We start from the raw sequence: 21,034 nt of genomic DNA on the forward strand, positions 1-21,034 counted from the left end.
TGATGACATAGTTGAATCTTCTAATCAACCAGCCTATGAGTCCATACTACCCTGCCTTCCTTCTATATAAGCTAATGAATGTCCCTGTGATTTAAGTCAGTTTAGGCTAGATTTTCTATTACCCAGAGGTGAAAACACATGTAGGGACTTCATGTACCTTCTCATGGCTATACGTGCAACACCTAGAAAAATGCCTAGAATATGGTGGGCACTTACCAAAGACATGTTGAATGAGTAAGTGGAGAAGTCTAAAATAATAACTACTAAAGGAGAAAGAATCCTAAAGCAGCTATTCCCCATTTAGCCTCCTTAACTATAAAGTCAATAAATCCTTAAGAAAGGGATCTACTTCAGTACTAGTAAGTAAACACAAAGATGTTCTTGATGAAGGTTTTAAAGTGTCAACACTGGAATATGTCACCATCATTACAAACGGAAAATGCCACTTTCAATAAGCACGCATATATTTACGAAGACTTACAGGTTCTTGGGGTTCCGTCTCTTCCCATGCTCCCCAACCATCATCTTCCCAGTTTGATTTACCTATTATTAAAAAAGATGAAAATTGCTTACATGAAGTACAGAGCTTGAAATATTTTACTAAATATTTCCTCTAAACATAATAGAACCAACACCTGATATATAAGTACTATGTAAATATATATGTCCTTAAAGATTTTGTGATCTAATGTAGCAAACACATTAACTGTAGTACACGGGGAGTACTGTAACAACTACCATAAAAGGAAGGAGTGAGAGACATGACAAAATACAGGGAGGAGTCACCTTAAACTAAGTCTTTAAAGAGCACCAAGGAACTTTTCAAATATACTTGAAAAAAAGGTCAACATGAACAAAGGCAGAAAACGGTAACTCACACAGAGGAGTAATCAAGCAACAACTAACACGTACTCGGCATTTCTATGTGTCTAACTGCTTTATAGACATTAATTCACTTAAGCATGACAAGGATTCTCTATCATCCCCTTACTACAGTGAGAAAACCAGATTATTTAATTTATAAAGCCTGACCAAGATCACAGAGGATTAAGTGGCAGAGTGGGGTTGAAATCAGGGCTTCCAGAGTTCCAAAGCCCATGCTCACAAGTATTCTGCTTACTTTCTCCGCCTATGGTTTATGAAAAGGAATAAAAATTAGGAAACATGGGGCTTACAGTTAAGGCCAAAACAAGTTTATTATGTATTATTTTAAAATAGAAGCGTTCCCTTGATATCAAAATTTATAAGTTTTTTTCATAATTTGGAAAATTACAGCTTGTTCTTTGGCAATCTAATTCACTTAGGCAATTTCTTTATTCTGCTAATTTCTCCAATACACCAAAAACAACTGCCTTATTGTGGGCTGATGGCAACTAAGCCATCCCATCTAGAGTTTTAAAAAATGCTGTTTTTCTTTTTTTGTTGTTGTTTGTTTTTTATTGTATTTTGTTAGTCACCATATAATACATTTTTAGTTTTTGATGTAGTGTTCCAAGATTCATTGTTTATGCACCACACCCAGTGTTCCATGCAGTACGTGTCCTCCTTAATACCTACCACCAGCCAGGCTGACCCAACCCTCCCAACCCCATCCCCTTCAAAACCCTCAGTTTGTTTCTCAGAGTCCACAGTCTCTCATGGTTTGTTTCCCCCTACCATTCCTGTTCGAGAAAGCAAAGTACCTCAAAAAGCTTATCACTCTAAAATCCGTGATTCAATTTTAATATTGCTATAAAAAGAATTGAAATACCACCACCTCGGAAAGACCACATAGAATTGCAAACCCTTCGTGGGGCCAGCGAATGATTCACTCATTCATTCATTCATTCATTCAACAAACACAGTATCTTTAGTGTGTTGGCCACTGTGCTAAGTGCTGGAGAGACAAAAGAAAATAAGCCTTCAAAAAGCTTAGTTGGCGCACATAACCTTCACTGGATGCTGTACAATACTATAAAAAATGCATTATTTCTCTTCTATATTGGAATAAAAAGTACCTGACTCAATTCACAAATGACTCATACAATCAAACACAAGACAGTAGCAATTTGGATTTCCTGCCCCTGCAGAGACCCAGGATCTCTTAATGCTGTAATTCAAAACATCCAGGAAGAGAAGTCCTTGAAAAATACTTTCTTTATATAAGATATTTGTGTTCATGAAGGTTTTTTTCCATCTCTCAAGGCCCCTGACTGAGAAATTTCTATTAACAAGAGAGAAAAGGGGACTCAATCACACATCTTCTCCTATCACGGGAATACATTTTCTAAAGAAGTCATGGTACAAACAGAGTTGAAAGGAAGGTGAAACAGAACTATTACTCAGGAATGTTAAAGATGTGTTTGAAGGTTGGCCTGGAATCCTAAGTCTATTTATAATACTGTAAGAAAATGCATTCTAGATTCTATTCAACTTAAAAATGGAAAACATTAATTCTATTTCATGGATTTTGAGAGAGAAAGCAAGAGAGCACAAGAGGAGAGGGAAAGGGAGAAGCGGACTTGCCGTTGAGCAGAAAGCCCAATGCAGGGCTTGATCCCAGGACCTTGGGACCATGATCTGAACCAAAGGCAGACACTTAACCAAGTGAGCCACCCAGGCATTCCAACCTTTTTTTTTTAAAGGAAACATTTGCAAACTGGACACTACCCTTATATCTATTTCTAGTCTGTGCTGGTAATATAAATTTTACAGCCTCCTTAGGTCTGTTGAAAATCTTCTGATACGATTTTGCAGGTTGCTATTTGACAGTTACTGTCGGCTGCTAAAAAGCATTGGAAATCTTAGCACTATACCAAGGTTATTTCTTATGCTTTCAAACTATGCAGCAGGCCAAGCACGTTATTGAAAAAAAAAAAAAAAAAGGATGGTGTATATTAAAAAAATAGTTGATAAATGTCTAATCAAGCTGCCATTCAAGTAAACAATTTTATTCAGGCAGACGTTCCCTCTGATAACTTTTCTATGAAGGGTGGTTTCTTCAGTTGATTCCATTATCAGTGTTTTTTAATTGATCCTTAATCAGGGTTGTGGATAACAAAAGCAATGTATTTAATATATATTAAAAAACTGACCCTATTTAACATCAATATGAACTGTTACTTTAAGACCTTAAGATTTACAAATTCTACATACTCATGACAAAATAACATTTTTTATTATCACTTACTATAAAGAAAAGCTGAAAATAGTTCATCATGATTGTCTTAGAATTAATAGATTAAAATTACCCTGGCCCATTAGAATTTTCTTTTTTAACTTTTTGTAATTTATAACAAAATCACCCATAGGAGATTTTGAATTTTAATACCAAGCTGTGGTATAAGTCAGTTCAATAAAGTGTATTATAGAATAAGTGCACCAGAATATACAAATACACTGTTTGGGGTGGTTAGGGTCCAGTGTAAAAATTCCAAGCACTCCACAAAGCACTAAATCATAAAGCCAATGGCACTTACCCAGTTTGCTTACTGAGCTAAGCAGCACTCATCTCAGTCAAAGCCCAGACTAAATGATAAGGTAATTTTAAGTGTTTTCCCCCACTTATTAAATAAGTAAGTACCAAGCACCCAAACTGAAAAGCAAATCGTTTAACTGTCAGCAGCTTCCTATGTCTTTCATTTTGCTGAAGTTCAATTCAACAAAATTGATCAGAAAATTAAAAGAATGAGACTCACACTCACTGCCTTAATAAAACCAGTTACGGTCTCTTCTGCAGCTTCCTCTTTCTAGGTAGCCTTAAAAACTCTGCAAGAAGTGCAAATAATTAGGGATGACTGACGTTTCAGGGTGGGCTTCGATCTGCACATCTGAAGCAGACTGTCCACGGATCACTCTCAACACACTAACCTCAAAGATAAACTTTAATGCCAATCTCATCTGATCCTAAATATCCTTTTTTCCTTTGCCTTCCACCACCCTTCTATTCTTTCTCTCCAGTTGGACTCTTCACTCTTAGGCACTCAGCAGCACTATCCAATAAGAATATAATGCAAGCCACACATTCAATTTTATTTTTTTTAAGGATTTTATTTACTTGACAGAGAAAGACACAGGGAGAGAGGGAACACAAGCAGGGGGAGTGGAAGGGGCAGAAACAAGCCTCCCGGCAAGCAGGGAGCCCAACATGGGGCTCGATCCCAGGACCCTGGGACCATGACTTGAGCGGAAGACAGATGCTTAATGACTGAGCCACCCAGGCGCCCCCACACATTCAATTTTAAATTTATTAGTAGCCACATTTTTTGTTTGTTTGGTGGGGAGCAAAGCAAAATTTATAGAGCAACGGTACAAAGCTCCCCAAAGGGGGCAGGGACCCAAGAGGGCTTCCCTAGTAGCCACATTTTTTTTCAAGATTTTACTTATTTATTTGACAAAGAGAGATCACAAGTAGGCAGAGAGGCAGGCAGAGAGAGAGAGGGAGAAACAGGCTCCCTGCTGAGCAGAGAACCCAATGTGGGGCTCGATCCCAGGACCCTGAGATCATGACCTGAGCCAAAGACAGAGGCATAGCCCATTGAGCCACCCAGGTGCCCCCTAGTAGCCACATTTTAAAAGAAGAAAAAAACAAGCAAAATTTTAAAAATAGATGTTACTTAGTATAATACAGCCAAGATATCATTTCAATATGCAGTCAATGTTAAATTATTCATGAGATATTTTACTTTTTACCACATACTAAGTCTTCAAAATCTGATGTATATTTTATACTTAAAGCACATCTGTTTGGTCTAGCCATATTTCAAGTGCTCAAAAGTCTATGTGGCTAGTGGCTACAGTATGAGACAACACAGGTCTAAAATAACTCTTAGGTCTCTGGTGTCAGGCTGTTGGGGTTGGATACCCAGTTTTACCCCTAAAGAGTTATATGACCTCAGGCAATTTATTTAATCTCTTACTGTCTCAGTTTCCTCTTTAGCAAAATGGAGTTAATAACTGTACTTCATACTGTTGTTAGAGTTACTATATCCGAAGCACCAGGAAGAGTGCTTAGCATATAGACACTCTTAACACTTTTAAAATTATCATTCTCCATCCAGTGGGATTTTTTTTCCTGGGATGCAGGGGTGGCTCAATGTTCACAAATCAATTAACGTGATTCACATCAATAAGAGAAAGGGTAAAAATCATATGATCATTTCAATAGATGTAGAAAAAGCATTTGACAAAGTACAACATCCATTCTTGATTAAAAACCCTTCACAAAGTAAGTTTAGAGGGAACATACCTCAACATAATAAAGGCCATATATGGAAAACCCACGGTGACTAACGGGGGAAAACTGAGAGCTTTTCCCCTAAGAGGAGGAACAAGAAAAGCATGTCCATTCTCACCACCTCTATTCACTACAGTACCAGAAGTCCTAGCTACAGCAATTAGACAGAATAAAGAAAGAAAAGGCATCCGAATTGGTAAGGAAGTAAAACTCTATTTGCAATTGACATGGTACCAGTTATAGAAAACCTAAAGATTCCACTAAAAAACTACAACTGATAAATTAATTCAGCAAAGTCACAGGACACAAAAACAACATACAGAAACCTATGGCATCTCTATACACTAATAATGAAGCAGCCAAAACAGCAATTAAGAAGACAATCCTATCCATAATTGCACCAAAAACAAGATACCCAGGGATAAACTTAACCAAGGAGGTGAAAGACATGTACTCTAAAAACTATAAAACACTGATGAAAGAAATTAAAGACAACACAAATGGAAAGATATTCTACATTCTTGAATTAGAACAAATATTGTTAAAATGTCCATACTAGACACAGCGATCTACACACTCAATCCCTATCAAGATAACAACAGCATTTTTCACAGAACCAGAACAATCCTAAAATTTGTATGGAACCACAAAAGACCCCGAATAGCTCCCCTCCTCTTGAGGGGAGGAAAAAAAAAAAAACAAAAAAACAAAAACAAAAAAAACCCCAATAACGTGAGGTACCACAATTCCAGATTTCAAGATATACCACAAAGCTGTAGTAATCAAAAGAGTATGATACTGGCACAAAAATACACACATAGATCAAGAGAACAGAATGGAGAACCCAGAAATAAATCCATGATTATTATATGGTCAATTAATCTTCAACAAAGAAGGAAGAATATGCAATGGGAGACAGTGTCTTCAACAAATGGTGCTGGGAAAAGGGGACACCTACATGAAAAGGATGAAACTGGACCACTTTCTCCCACCACACACAAAAATAAACTCAAAATGGGATAAAAGAGCTAAATGTAAGACCTGAAACCATAAAAATCCTACAAGAGAACACAGGCAATAATTTCTCTGACATCGGCCAAAGCAATATCTTTCTAGACTATATCTCCTGAGGCAAGGAAAACAAAAGCAAAAATAAACTGTTGGGACTATATCAAAGTAAAAAGCTTCTGCACAGCAAAGGAAACAGTCAACAAAACTAAAAGACAACCTACTGAATAGGAGAGGATGTTTGCAAATAACATATCTAATAAAGGGTTAGTATCCAAACTATATAAAGAATTTATACAACTCAACACAAAACAAAGAATCCAATTAAAAATGGACAGAAGACATGAACACACATTTCTCCAAAGAAGATATACAGATGGCCAACAGACACATAAAAGGATGCTCAACATCACTCATGAGGGAAATGCAAATCAAAACCCAATGAAATATCACCTCACACTGTCCAAATAGCTAAAATCAAAAACACAACAAGGATTGGTGAGAATGTGGAGAAAAGGAACCCCTGTGCACAACTGGTAGAAATACAGAAAGGTGCAGCCACTGTGGAAAACCGTAGGGCAATTCCTCAAACAATCAAAAACAGAATTACCATATGAATGGATATTCATGGCTCCATGGATTACCAAGGATGAATGGATAAAGAACAGGTGGTAGACATAAAGAGTGGAAGATCAGCCATAAAAAAAGAATGAAATCTTACCATTTACGACAACATGGATGGATCCAAAGGGTATAAGGTTAAAGGAAATAAGTCAGGGAAAGACAAACACCACAATTTCAACTATATGTGGAATTTAAGAAACAAAATAAGCAAAGGGGGAAAAAAAAGAGACAAACTAAGAAACAGACTCTTAAGTATAGAGAACAAACTCATGATTACCAGAGGGGAGGTGGGTAGGGGGATGGGTAAAATAGGAGATGGGGATTAAGGAGTGCATTTGTGATGAGCACTGGGTGATGTATTCAATTGCTGAATCAGTCACTATATGGTACACCTAAAGCTAATATAACACTGTATGTTATTAATACTGGAATTAAAATTTAAAAAATAAAATAAACTTACCTATAAAGAAACTTCTAAAAAATGGGAAATATTGCCATTGGAGAAGTCTAAAAATAGATTATGAGACTGCTTTCCTAGTCTTGCTACTTTCATGCTATGATTCATGTGCCGGATATGGCTCCTAAAGCAGTTACTTTACAACAATATTACATCAGAACAGCATCCGGATATAAACTAAGTATTTCAAAGCTCATTTTTTTTTTAAGATTTTATTTATTTATTTGAGAGAGAGCGAGTGAGCGGCAGGAGGGAGGGGAAGAGCAGAGGAAAAGGGAGCAGCAGACTCCCTGCTCAAAGGGAGCCCAATGCAGGGCTCAATCCCAGGACCCTGAGATCATGACTTGAGCCAAAGTCGAAGACAGATGTTTAATCCACTAAGTCACCCAGGCATCCCTTAAAGGCTCATGTTTTAACTGGGGGATCCCACCCCATTTCCTGTACAACCTAAACTAAAAAAATGGCACTTCTAAGTACATGAGACATTTCTGCTTAATTTTGAATCTTTTACTTTGGCGGTGTGGGGTGTGTACGAACCTTTATTGAACGGTGAACTTCCTTTAAAATCAATTTTCATACCCTTAGCCAATTTCCTTTTAAATTCACAGAAACTGAAGGACTACGTTGAAGATTTTGAGTCTTTGCAGAAGTTTGCCAGCTTAAAATATTTCATTAGTCTATCTCATTTGTTGAGCGTTCATTCAAGTTTCATACCACATCTTGAATCATACTTGTTCTTTACATTAAAAAAATTCGTAAGCTGATCTCTAACCAACGTATATGACTTGAAAAGAAATAAGAACAGGCAAGATGAATAAATAATAGTAACAAAAAGCAACTACTTCCTCACTGATTAGTCATTTGACTTTTCAACCCTGAACTTTATACCTGTCACTGAAGATGACTATTGTGAACTACCTAGAGGAACTGATAACATAAGCACCAACTGTTGTTCTTATCCTGATTAAGTTCAATGTTTTGCCTGAATGTATAAAACCACTGACTTGAACTTCAACATGTAAAATGTAACTACACCTCCTTCTGGAAAGAATTTTTTCCCCTGAAGAGATCAGATTACACTAGTATAAAAAAAAACTATTCAGTCTCTCATTTGTTAAATGATATAATCATTGAAACAGAGAGAAAACACATTTTAATGCAATCATCAAAAATTACAGTTGTCTTTTTTAGGGGTATTTCCAGTGAGTGAATTATTCCACCAACAAAAGCTCAAATAAGAAATTCAACTTCTGTTTTCCATAGTTCTTTTTAATTCCCAAAATATCGTATTTCGATCTGCTTCTGAACAGCCTGTCCCCATAAACTGAGTGTTTCTCTCATATAAGAAGAACCTGAAGCTAGAAAGGAAATTGAATCCTGAAGTGGGCAATTAATTTGGGAATATTTGCTTTTTCCAATATGACTATGTCAAGAGCAAAAACTAAATGAGAAACTGAAATTATTAAGTGTTAGGAAAAGGATAACTTAATTTAATCTCCATGGTCTAATAAAAGATCTTATTAGCACAGAAGCACATCCATTTCCATTCTTCTGAGACAAGAAAAAAAACAGAAAATGTACTTGTTTCTGTAAGGAGAAAGAACCTCTAGAACTTACGACTTGTAAATAATTTAAAAACTTCAACAAATCTTACCTGGCTCTCCTTGGCCAGGCAAAGAGCCCATCACGTACTAACCCAAAGTAAAAAATAACTAAATAGAGAAGCTGCTTCTTAATTTCTTATGCCTCAGAATTATTAATCTATTTCTAGGGAAGTGGGAAAATAAATTTCATATTAGCATTTTCTTTTCAGCACATAAAATTATGTAACTATCCAAAATGAGGCCATCCCATTTCGGGAAGCAGAGCTTCTTTCAAACCACCATCACTAAATCATACTAGATCTTAAAGGCCCTTTTAGTTCTATTTTTTAAAAAATGTTATTTATTTATTTGACAGAGAGAGAGAGAGAGAACACAAGCAGGCAGAGTGGCAGGCAGAGGAAGAGAGAGAAGCAGGCTCCCCGCCGAGCAAGGAGCCTGATGCAGGCAGGCGGGACAGGATTCCAGACCCAGCTGGGATCATGACCTGCGCCGAAGGCAGCTGCTTAACCGACTGAGCCACTCAGGCGTCCCAAGGGACCTTTTAGTTCTGGAATTCTAACGACCCCTGCTGTCAAATAAGTGACCTGTCGTATCACATAACAAAGTATGCCCTAATAGACAATTCACAAAATGACGGAACTGCAAATATCTTTAAGCAGAAATACGATATCCCCCAGCTCTAAAAAGTTTATAAAAATAAACATGCTCCCTTTGGCCAAAAACCTAAGAAATCTTTAGTCCCACCTTAACAAAAGCAACAAAACAAAACAATCCATATAAACAATGAAATTTAATTGCCTGATTCCATGTTCTATTTTGTTTCTTTTAAAGGACTAAAGGCAATAATATATTAGAAAAAAACTGCATCCTTTATAATTGTTCCTACAATGCCATGTTACTCATTTGTATCCAAAGCAGCAGAAAGAGATGAGCATCGCTAACAGGGTAAGGGGACACCATTATGATATATGGGTAAAGGTATGTAAACAATGCTAGCTATTTTGGTACTTTCTGCATATTCTAAAGAAGCCAACTCAACATTATTATTTAACCCATTCTAATATTCAACTAGTCTCTGTGAGAAAACTTTCTTCACATTTATATTCTTCGAATACCAGCTTAACTTTGCTATTACCTGCTGTTTAAAAACAAAAAATACAGATAAAGCCTGACAATAATCTTACTATCACATGAGAACCATTATTCACTTATCAGTTAAGCAAAAGTCAAGGGAACTGATAACACAGAATGACAACATACGTAAATGGGCATTTCTGTTTAACATGGATAGGAATGAACCTGATGAATTTTTAGAGTAATCTGGCAACTGAAACCAGCATTTAAAATGTGAATTTCTATTATTTGGCAATTCCAATCCTGGAAATGCATATATAGAAATACCAATATCCTGGGCGCCTGGGTGGCTCAGTCGGTTAAGCATCTGCCTTCAGCTCAGGTTGTGTCCCAGGATCGAGTCCCACATCAGGCTCCCTGCTCAGTGGGGAGTCTGCTTGTTCTCTCTCTCTCTCAAAAAATGAAATATCTTAAAAAAAAAAAAACCAAACCAATATCCTACATAAAGACATGCTGAAGGATGCTTATCGGAGCATTTTCTTATAGCAAAAATTTTGGATACAAGTGTTCGTTGATAGGGAAATAGTTAAATATAGCCTGGTAGCATCTTCATTGGAACACTGCACAGCCTTTAGAAAAAATGCTACAGAGTTGCATATACAAACTGGGAAAGGTGTTGAAGTTATATAATTAAGTACACACACACACACACACACACACACACACACACAGTTCCAGAATACATATTTTTTTTAAGAATGAGATAATAAAAATTAAAAAATAAATGCCCAAGCAACAGGTCTGTGTGTTGACTAAGCAGAAAGTCTCAGAGGATTCTCACCACAGCAGCACAACAGAACTTTCTTTGATGATGGAAGTGTTCTGTATCTGTGCTATCCAGGAAGGTACCCACTAGGCATATGTAGTCAATGAGCACTTGAAAAGTAGCTAGTATGACTAAGGAACTGAATTTTTATTTTTATTTTCTATTAAACATAAATTTAAATTACCACATATGACTAGTGGCTACCATACTAAACAGCATGACGCTGAAGTTTTAACACCTAGAAGGTAGGATATGACTAGCCAGAAGGCGGTTTCATGTCTGATTTAAAAAAAAAAAAAAAAAAAAAAAAAGCAGCAATGTGATAATGAGCAACCATGTCTCTCTTGACCTTCTCTTCCGGGCAATTTATATGTGAGATGTAGGTTCACACGGTACAAAGAAACATGAACTATGTTCGAAAGACTGTTTCTGGTCTTCTTTTCAAAGGAGAAATATGGGCACGGCACACACTTTAGGATTCAAGGATTAACTGAATCAATGGATTCAATGATTCCTTTGCATGAGGAAGGTTCATTTAGGGTCTCTATAGTTCCAAGTGGTATTATCATAGCAGTCATCAAAAAATACTTGCTGTTGGGGCGCCTGGGTGGCTCAGTGGGTTAAGGCCTCTGCCTTCGGCTCAGGTCATGATCCCAGGGTCCTGGGATCGAGCCCCGCGTCGGGCTCTCCGCTCAGAGGGGAGCCTGCTTCCTCCTCTCTCTCTCTCTGCCTGCCTCTCAGCCTATCTCTATCTGTCAAGTAAATAAATAAAATCTTTAAAAAAAAAAAAATACTTGCTGTCTTATAATTCCAGGATTGTCACTTTAGGTAAAATCAAATAACACCTAAGGAATACCAATCTGAGATTACCCCCCTTCTGGAATACTGCAATGCCCCCCCACCCCGCACTGGTCATTCTGCTTCCACATTTTCCCACCACTCACTTCCATTCTTTCTTTGATGACATAAAAAATGTCTCCAAAATATTAACTGGTTATCCTATTTCTCAGCTCAAATTCCATTTTCATAGATTGCCACTGCTAACTCTAGCAAGTTTCAAGCTCCATCACCATTGTTACTGCCTGAGTTCTCTTTACTTCTGAAGGTGCGCATCTGACTTCTATAAACATCTCCCAAACAGTCACCTACCTCCAGCTTTGAACTACCCAACCTATTCTTTTCACAGTCACCAAATCCATCTGTCCACAACTCAAATCTTGAAATGCTACGCTTTTGTTTAAAACCATCCATGGCTGGGCACGTGGGTGGCTCAGTCGTTAAGCATCTGCCTTCAGCTCAGGTCATGATCCCAGGGTCCTGGAATCAAGCCCCACATCAGGTTCCCTGCTCAGCAAGAAGCCTGCTTCTCCCTCTCCCAGTCTCGCTGCTTGTGTTCCCTCTCTTGCCGTCTCTCTGTCAAATAAATAAATAAAATCTTTTTTAAAAATAAAAAATAAACATCAATGGTTACCCTCTGCCAAATAAAAAATTTTTTTAAACCATCAATGGCTACCCTCTGCAGATAGCAGAGGTTCCTAGGAAACTGCAAACAGGTTACAGGTTGAACCAAGATATTAATCCTCTCATCTTTTAAGACAGCCAGGTAGGGCCTGGGGCTACTGCAAAGCAGGTCACTGCCCACCATGAGTAGCTTTATCTATTTTGTATGACCAATCTCTCCATTACCGTATTAACTGACATAATTTTTTTTAAATATACAGATTTTTTTTGATATGTTATTTATTTATTTGACAGACACAAGCAGGCAGAGAAGCAGGCAGAGAGAGAGGGAGAAGCAGGCTCCCTGCGGAGCAGAGAACCCGATGCAGGGCTCGATCCCAGGACCCTGGGATCATGACCTGAGCCGAAGGCAGAGGCTTAACCCACGGAGCCACCCGGGTGCCCCTAACTGACATAATTTTTATTATGTTAAAAACATAACCTAAAATTTACCATCTTAACCATTTAAGTGTACAGTTCAGTAATGCAAAGTATATTCACACTGTTGTGAAACAGATTTCTAGAACTTTTTAATCTTGCAAATATGAAACTCTATACCCATCAAATAAGTCCCCTTTAGTTCTTCCTCTTAAGTCCTAGTAACTCCATTCTAGTCCCATTTCTATGAATTTAATTACTTTAGTGGAATCATACAGCATGTCTTTTTGTGACTAATATTTCTCATAGCAGTGTCCTCGAGTTTCATTCCCATTGTAGCATGTTGTAGGATTCCCTTCCTTTGTAAAGTTGAATATTCCGGTGTGTGTGTGTGTGTGTGTGTGTGTGTGTGTATGAGTGTGTGTTTTTCCATTCATTCAACATAAACATTTGGATTACTTCTACTCCTTGGGTTTTGTGAGTAGTGCTGCTATGAACATAGGTGTGCAAATATCTCTGAGACACTGCTTTCAACTCTTTTGGATATATACCCAGAAATGAGATTCCTGGATTATACAGTAATTCTATCTTTTTTTGAGGAAATTCCATAGTGTTTTCCATAGCAGTGGGATCATTTTACAATTCCACCAACAGTGTAGAGCTCCAATTTCTCCACATCCTTGCCAACAGTTGTTATTTTCTTTTTCTTTTTTTAATGATAGCCATCCTAATGGATGCGATCGCTCATTATGATTTCGATAGGCATCTCTCTTATGATTACTGATACTGAGCATCTATTCATGCTTTTGACAACTTATATGAAATCTTTGGAAAAATGTCTATTCAAGTCCTTGCCCAGTTTTTAATCAGTTTACTGTTGAGCTACAGTTCTTTATATACTGAGGATACTAACCCCTTATCAGATACATGATTTGCAAATATTTTCCCCCATTCCATAGGTTGCCTTTTTACTCTTGACCCCATCCTTTGAGCCACGAATGTTTTAAGGTTGATATAGTCCCATTTGCCTGTTTTTGCTTTCGTTCCCTGTGCCTTCTGTGTTATATCCAACCAAGAAGTCATTATGAAGTCCAATGTCATGAAGCCTTCCCCTATGTTTTCTTCTAAGTATTTACAGTTTAGGTGTTTATGTCTGTAATGCATTTCCAGTTAATTTTTGTATATGGTGTAAGACAAAAGTCCAACTTCATTCTTTTGTGTTTGGATATGCAGTTTTCCCAATACCATTTGTTGAAGAAACTGTCCTTTTCCCTACTGAGTGATCTTGGTACCCTTGCCAAAGATCATCTGACCATACATGCAAGGGTTTATTTCCAGACTCTAGCCTACTGGTCTATTTGTCTTAATGCCAGTACCAGTTTGATTACCTTGAATTGCTAGTTTTCATTATTGCAGTTTTTGTAATGTTTTGAAATCAAGAAGTATAAGCCCTCCAACTTTTTTCTTCTTTTTCAAAACTGCTTTCACTATTCAGATACCAAGTATTTTTTTATGTGTGCTATAATGGAAAAAAAAAAAAAAAAAGATTGGGAATGACTGAGCCCTATAGAAGATTGCCTTCAAACTTTTTATTTAAATATATCCCAGGAGGTTTTCAATGGTATGTATCACTTGAACGAAAGACGTAATTTCTTAAATACAATAAACATGGTATTTTAATATAAATGTATACCATCCTTCTAAATGTATTCAGTGGATTCTATACACTATAGGGAAATTATGACACACAGCAATGTCTGTTAAAAAATGATCTTCTCTAAAAGTAATTTTTTTCTCCTTAAATTCTTATTTCCATTCCATTTCCTCCAAAGTGCTATTCTAATGTAATATTATTTTTATTATTAATCCAAAAATTTCTCTGCAGAAACATGAACTGAGAAAAGTGTTCTTGTGGTAAGACTCCACATATTAGAATTTTTCTTCTTGACTTCTTGCAATTATTATTAAAAGTTGATAACTGAGAAAAACAACACATACATATCACAAATTTTGATGACGGACATAAAAGCAAAAATTATTAGGAAATGTCTCAGAGAGATAGATGGGGGAGTTCATGGTGCCTTAATTAAAGGGGAAGTTTTTTTAAAACACCCTGAAGCAACTTACTGTAATAATATTCAGAATATGTGAAAGATGAGCCTTTAGTGAAGTGGGAGAAGGGCAGGCAGAAAACTAGGTACTTTCATAAGAGTATATGGAAATTAATTTATTTTAAACTACCTGTTTCTAATTAACCCTTGGGCAAATTTCCATGTAACTCCAAAGTATTAACTTCCATCTGACGACCCTGTACTGTGTAAAATTTAAATTCCCGACAATCTCTGCAGCTTCGTCCCTCACCATACCCTACTCTCCCACAATTTACTACTTGCAGCTTTCTGAACCCCATCCCGTTTCACATCCCATTTTCTCTCCATCTGATGGGATAAGACCTGGTAAAGCTGATGCTTCCTCTCCAACAACTTCCCTGAATCCCCTGTAGAGCATGAACTAACACTCCTTCATTCTCCAACCCTCATGTGCCAAATTACAGGACAACACCTTAACACTCCTTTTACATGCTTATTTCCTTTATTGACAGGAGGCTCCTTGAGGAGAGGAACCTATTTTATTCACCCTTTAAGACCTCTTTGTTCTTAGTACATGGGAAGTACTCAACAAACACTAGCTCTATGAAGGAATTAAAGACTACGTTATGTCTCAGTTTCCTCATTGACAAATTTTATCTGCGAGAGCCTCTTCCAATCTTAAATTGCTAACAAAATCCAATAACTCCACAAATTTTCTGAAACTCCTATAAACGTTCCCCCCCCCAGTAGGATCGCAAACAAGAGAAAGTTTTTCACAAAGCATAAAAAATGGGTATTTTATGTCCTTTGTAATATCCCATCATGTAAAGTGACCCCATGATTTTAGGTGATCCTAAAAAGCACACTTTGCTCAGTGACTGTATAAAAACATGACTTTAATCGATGACTCCAACATAACTCCCTGCATGCTTTATCTTCTATCTTTCTGGTAAGAGGTGAGAAGGAAAGCTGCCTTACTTTAGTATGTCACTAGGAAATGATTTTCTTATCAAGTAAATTAGGAGATCCACAATATTGTAATACCCATTACCTCCAAATATTCTGATTCTCCCTCTCTGTACATGTATTTCTTTCTCTGCCCAACTTGATTATAAATACCACAAAGTTCTGGTCTAAAAATCCAGTCTCACTGGAAATTATGCCACTGTAGTTTACGTGAGGACCCCTACTATTACCCATCTCTGAAATTTCAAAGTATGAAACCAAACGTTTTGTCTGAAATAGCATCTGAGGAGAAACAAGACTTAATAGTTATCACTAATGTAAACATTCAGAAATAGTAAGGTTCTAGACCTCTTTTAAAGCCATAGAAGAGGGACACCTGGGTGGCTCAGTAAGTTAAGCGTCTGCCTTCAGTTCAGGTCATGATCCCAGTGTCCTGGGATCAAGTCCTGCCTCGGGCTCCTTGCTCAGCAGGGAACCTGCTTCTCCCTCTGCCTGCTGTCCCCCCTGCTTGTGTGCACACTCTCTCTGACAAATTAAAAAAAAAAAAAATCTTTAAAGCCAGAAGATATTCTCATTTCACAATTGAAGATACAAAGTAACAAAGTCATACTGTTATTCTCTGACAATTCAAATATGGAAGAGAGTAGTACTGAGTTCTGGGTGTCCAGGTGCCAGTTATCATTAGGTCTATGCCAGCTGTCCACATTGAAATAATTAAAACAACTAATAAGCCTTCAAGATTATCATTATTGTTGTTTTGGTTTTACATATCCCCTATAAATGAGCTGGAATAAGAAATTAAAACTACATAAGTTAGGAAGATAAAATGATCTCATGACTCCTTTCCCAATAATCATTTATAACACTAATAAAAGTGAAGCAAAGCAAGGTCAAACACCATCAGTAGGTTAAGGCAGGTCCTACCTGAGTAGTTCAGTTTCTCTCTTTTTTTTTTTTTTAAAGATTTTATTTATTTATTTGACAGAGAGAGATCACAAGTAGGCAGAGAGGCAGTCAGAGAGAGAGGAGGAAGCAGACTCCCTGCTGAGCAGAGAACCCGATGCGGGGCTCGATCCCAGGATCCTGAGATCATGACCCGAGCCGAAGGCAGAGGCCTAACCCACTGAGCCACTCAGGCACCCCGTTCAGTTTCTCTTAATGAAGAGCCCTTTACAAATTCTACTTTTTTTGTTTGTTTTTTAATAAAACAAGACACGCAGTGATTATAGGAATCTATAGCGCTAGTCATCCCTAGAATTCCAAATACATTATTAAGAGTAGGACAAGATATTTTGATGATCTTTATTAGTAAATTAAAGCACTGTTTTAACTGTAAAATATTGGTTTGGCAAAGGGGCTCACTGGTTAAGTTCTTTCTCCATTTATTTTCTACTTGAATTGATGAAAGCCCCAATAATATCAATATACACAAACCTAAGAATTTAATTTAAAAGGATAATAAATTAAATCACACTCGTAAGCCTGTAAGCGCATACAGCAAATTAATCCAGATGCTTAGGGGTATGACTATATATCCCCAACTGCCTGGATTTAGTTAATATCCTTACACTAGCCTTCACTGTGTGACCTTGGACAAGTATTCAACCTGTATGTGCCTAAATTTTGGCACCTCTAATTGTGCTATACAATATGGTAGGCACTAGCTGCAACTGAAACATTTTAATTAATTTAAGCTTAAATTAAGTAAAATTAAAAATTCAGTTCTTTGGTAGCACTTGCCACATTTCAAGGGCTCAAGAGCTAGATGTGGCTAGAGGCTACCATACTGGACAACACAGACATAGTGATAAAAACAAGTAAGACAATATGACTGAGAGTAACAAATATGATCAAGGGGGCAGGAATGACTACATTAGATTTAGTGATCAGAAAAGGCCTCCATGAGGTGTTGACATCTGAGATGAGACTTGACTAACAAGACATAGCTAGAATGCAAAGATCTGCATACAGCCTCCAAAGCAGAGGCAAGAGCAAGGGCATAGGCCTCCAGCACAAATAAGCCTGACTGGTTTAACCACAACAAAGCATGTCTGAAGCACAAGAGGTAAGGGGAGAGTAAAACTGGGTACAAGAAGTGGCAGGAGGCAGGGCTTCATGGGCCTTATAAACAATGTAAGAACCTCAGATTTTATATAAACTGCAATTAAAAGCCATAGAGTTATAAAGGGGCATGTCATGATCTAAATTGTCTTTAAAAGCTCACTCTGGCTGCTTTTGGAAAATAATTACAAGAAGCCAATAGTGGAAGCAGGAAGTTCTGTGACAAGACGGGTGCCACTGCCCAGATGAAAGAAGAGCGGGGGAGTGGCAGTGGGATGGAGAAAATGTGTTGTTTCCTCTACATCCCGTGTCCACCGTCCTGGATCCCCCATCCTTCACAACCTGGCCCCTTGAAAAAGTCAACTTCTTTTTTTAGCTCCTCAATGGCCTGTAAATATGCCTTGCGCCTCCACCAGTCCACAGAAACTGTCGTAAGGTCCCACTCACCTGCATCTTCCCCAAACCAATGGGCACTCATGCATTCTTACCTCAGCTGACCTCAGCTGCATCTGCAACTGCTGACGCTCTGCCGTTTCATCAAATCCTCTCCTCCCTGTGCTTCCCAGCATTGCTCTCACCTGGTTTTCCTCTCTTTCTCTGTCTTCTTCCCATTAACCTCTACATGACTCAAAGAGCAGCCTCCTCTAAGGGTTCATCTTCAGTACTCAGTTCGCTTCACTGCATACACCATCTTGGAGACTGAACTGACCCTTCTGGCTGGTAATCCTCAAATTAACATCGCTGGCCCGGGGGGAATTACTAACTTCTAGACCTCTAGATTGTGTTTGACTGCACTCCCTCCCTTGGACATACCAGAAACATTTCACATGCAAAAGGTCCAAAGCCTACCTCCTTCATTCTCTCTCATCAAACGTCCTCGCCCAGGCCAAAGGCCTTCTCAGCTCTCTCAGTCATCAGCTACGCCCCCACCACCGGATGATCTCCACTAGGTCCTGCAGACTCTACCTCCTGAATGGCTTCCCACTCTCTCTCTTCCTCTCAAGTCCTGCTGAGGTGATTTTAGTTCAAGCTCACAAGGCTTCTTGGATTATTGGAACAACCTCCCACCAATCTCCCTGCTTTCCATCTTGCCACACTGCCACCAAAGCCCAGAACAGGATGAATGTGAATACAAACCACCATGTCCTTTCTCTGCTGCAAGTCTTTCAAAGGCGTCCCACCATTTCCACAGGTTTCTCCTGATTAAACTCTTTACCACCTTTACAGCCTCATCTCCCCACACCCTCTTCTTCAGGCATGGAGCTCTTCTTAGTTCTCTAAATGTCACCTCATTTCAGGCCTCCCTTCCTCTGCACACCCTATGACCTCTTCCCTACGCACCTATTACTTCGAAGGTGGGCTTCCGTATGACCACTTCAGGGAGTGTCCGCTAGTGCCAATACATATATGTGCATGTATGGATATACACACACACACGTGTATCAATCATGCCGTATGGCTGTTAATTTTTGTCCCAGTAAACCACAGCTCCTAGAGGGCAGGGACCGCCCCCCTTATTTGCTCTGCAGCACTACTGACCAGCACAGAGTAAATATGCACAGATACTTCCGATTTGGTATCTTCTACATTTAAGAAACGGGAAGGAGGGGCTCCTGGGTGGCTCAGTGGGTTAAGCCGCTGCCTTCGGCTCGGGTCATGATCTCAGGGTCCTGGGATCAAGTCCCGCATCGGGCTCTCTGCTCAGCAGGGAGCCTGCCCTCTCTCTCTCTCTCTCTCTCTGCCTGCCTGTCTACTTGTGATCTCTCTCTGTCAAATCAATAAAATCTTAAAAAAAAAAAAAAAAAGAAAAAGAAACGGGAAGGAGTTTATTTACTGGGCCTTTTCTCACTATTCCAGTATAGCACAAAATGACCAAAATGACAGCGCGGTACTACAAAACCAAATGTGCTTCAGGTGGGAAATACGAAGAAACCAATAAACACATATGGGAGAAACGTGGGAAATTCTGAGAAGCTATGCAGTAGCTAAGAAACCAACTTGGGACTTCATACTACCTGGACAAGGGCTTACTTAACACTGCTTGATGATAATGACAGGTGGAAGGCGTCTCTTCGCAGTCAAGGAACTTAACTTTTCCTGGCCGTGTTGCTGTAATTTTCGTTCCTACCGTCGATTCGCCCTCACTTCCTGACAGGTTTTCCTTATGTGCTCCCATATAAGGAAATACATATTTTTATTACTCACCACCTCAGGAGTCACTCACTTGTCAATCAGAGATTTATTCTCTACATCTGAATGGGGGGGGGGGCTGGAAGAAGGGAGACCTGGCGATGATGAACACTTTCAGGAGGGAGGGTGGCAGAAGGCCCCAGGGATGGAGGAGAGGGCGGGAGGTTGAGGCAGTACCGGGGGAGAGCGCTGACAGCTGGCAAGGCACGGGAAGGAGGATGCGATCGCCGAGCAAGCCGTGCGGAACAGGGAACGGTGGAGGGAGGGGGAGATGGAGAGGGCACTCGGAGAGAAAGCTGGGGCGGAGGGCGAGGGCAGTGGAGTCGGCAGAGGCGACAGGAAGCAAGGCGCAGTTCTGGCCAGAGGGCGAAGGTTCAGGAGAGAGCTGGGCGAGAGGAAGACAACACCGACGCCGCCAAGGCGGACGGAGCTGTAGGACGAGGAGGGCAGGGGATCAGCGCGGGGCGAAGAGGGAAGAGCTGGGGGAACGAGGCACTCTGAAGGCAGCCGCAGCGGGGCGGCTAGGAGACCCGAACCCGCGTTGGAGCGGGGGAAGGGAGAGGCGGGGGCACTTACTGGGGTCCCTCCGCACGGCGCCGCTGGGGGTCTCCTCCCGCAGATGAGGGAAGAGGAAGTCCCGGGCGGCCTGGAGGTCCTGGAAGTAGCAGAACTGGACAATGGAGCAAGCCATGGCTCTGGGAACCCCGCTCGGGCACCCACCTCACCTCACCACGCCCTGCCCCCCGAGACCCCACGGCTTCCACAGCCGAGTCCGCACTGCTTTAGCCGCGCAGGGGCGGGGAAACCAAACCGGAAGCTGTCAGCGCGCTCCGGCCCGCCGCCTCGGAGCGCTGCGCATGCGCAGAACGGCCCAGGCCGGCCGGGGGACTGGCGAGGTCCGAGTCATGTGACCGGCGGCTCCCGGGGAACCAACGTCGACGTGGACCCTGGCTGCCGGGTTTCGTCCCGGCTCTGCGCCGACGCCCGGGAACGAACCCTTTTATTCGTTCTGGCTTTAAGCCAGAGATGACCTAATTGGAC

At 39.7% G+C, this 21,034-nt stretch overlaps 1 protein-coding gene across 3 annotated transcripts in view; it reads right to left on the reverse strand.

The window, feature by feature from the left end:
* Nucleotides 1-20,800, reverse strand: part of RAB3GAP2 (RAB3 GTPase activating non-catalytic protein subunit 2) — a 91,033-nt gene extending 70,233 nt beyond the window's left edge. For 2 of the 3 annotated variants that reach the window (XM_032872949.1, XM_032872951.1), the window contains exons 1-2: nt 20,570-20,684; nt 482-543 (exon numbers count right to left, since the gene is read on the reverse strand). In XM_032872949.1, the coding sequence (XP_032728840.1) occupies nt 482-543; nt 20,570-20,684 (177 nt within the window). Of the gene's footprint in view, nt 1-481; nt 544-20,569 lie in introns of all 3 variants that reach the window. The other variant, XM_032872952.1, reaches the window with a different exon arrangement.
* Nucleotides 20,801-21,034: the final 234 nt, after the last annotated feature.

This window comes from Lontra canadensis, unplaced genomic scaffold (genome assembly GCF_010015895.1).
Source record: "Lontra canadensis isolate GAN:19392208 unplaced genomic scaffold, GSC_riverotter_1.0 scaffold46, whole genome shotgun sequence".
In the NCBI taxonomy this organism is placed as follows: Eukaryota; Metazoa; Chordata; class Mammalia; order Carnivora; family Mustelidae; genus Lontra; species Lontra canadensis.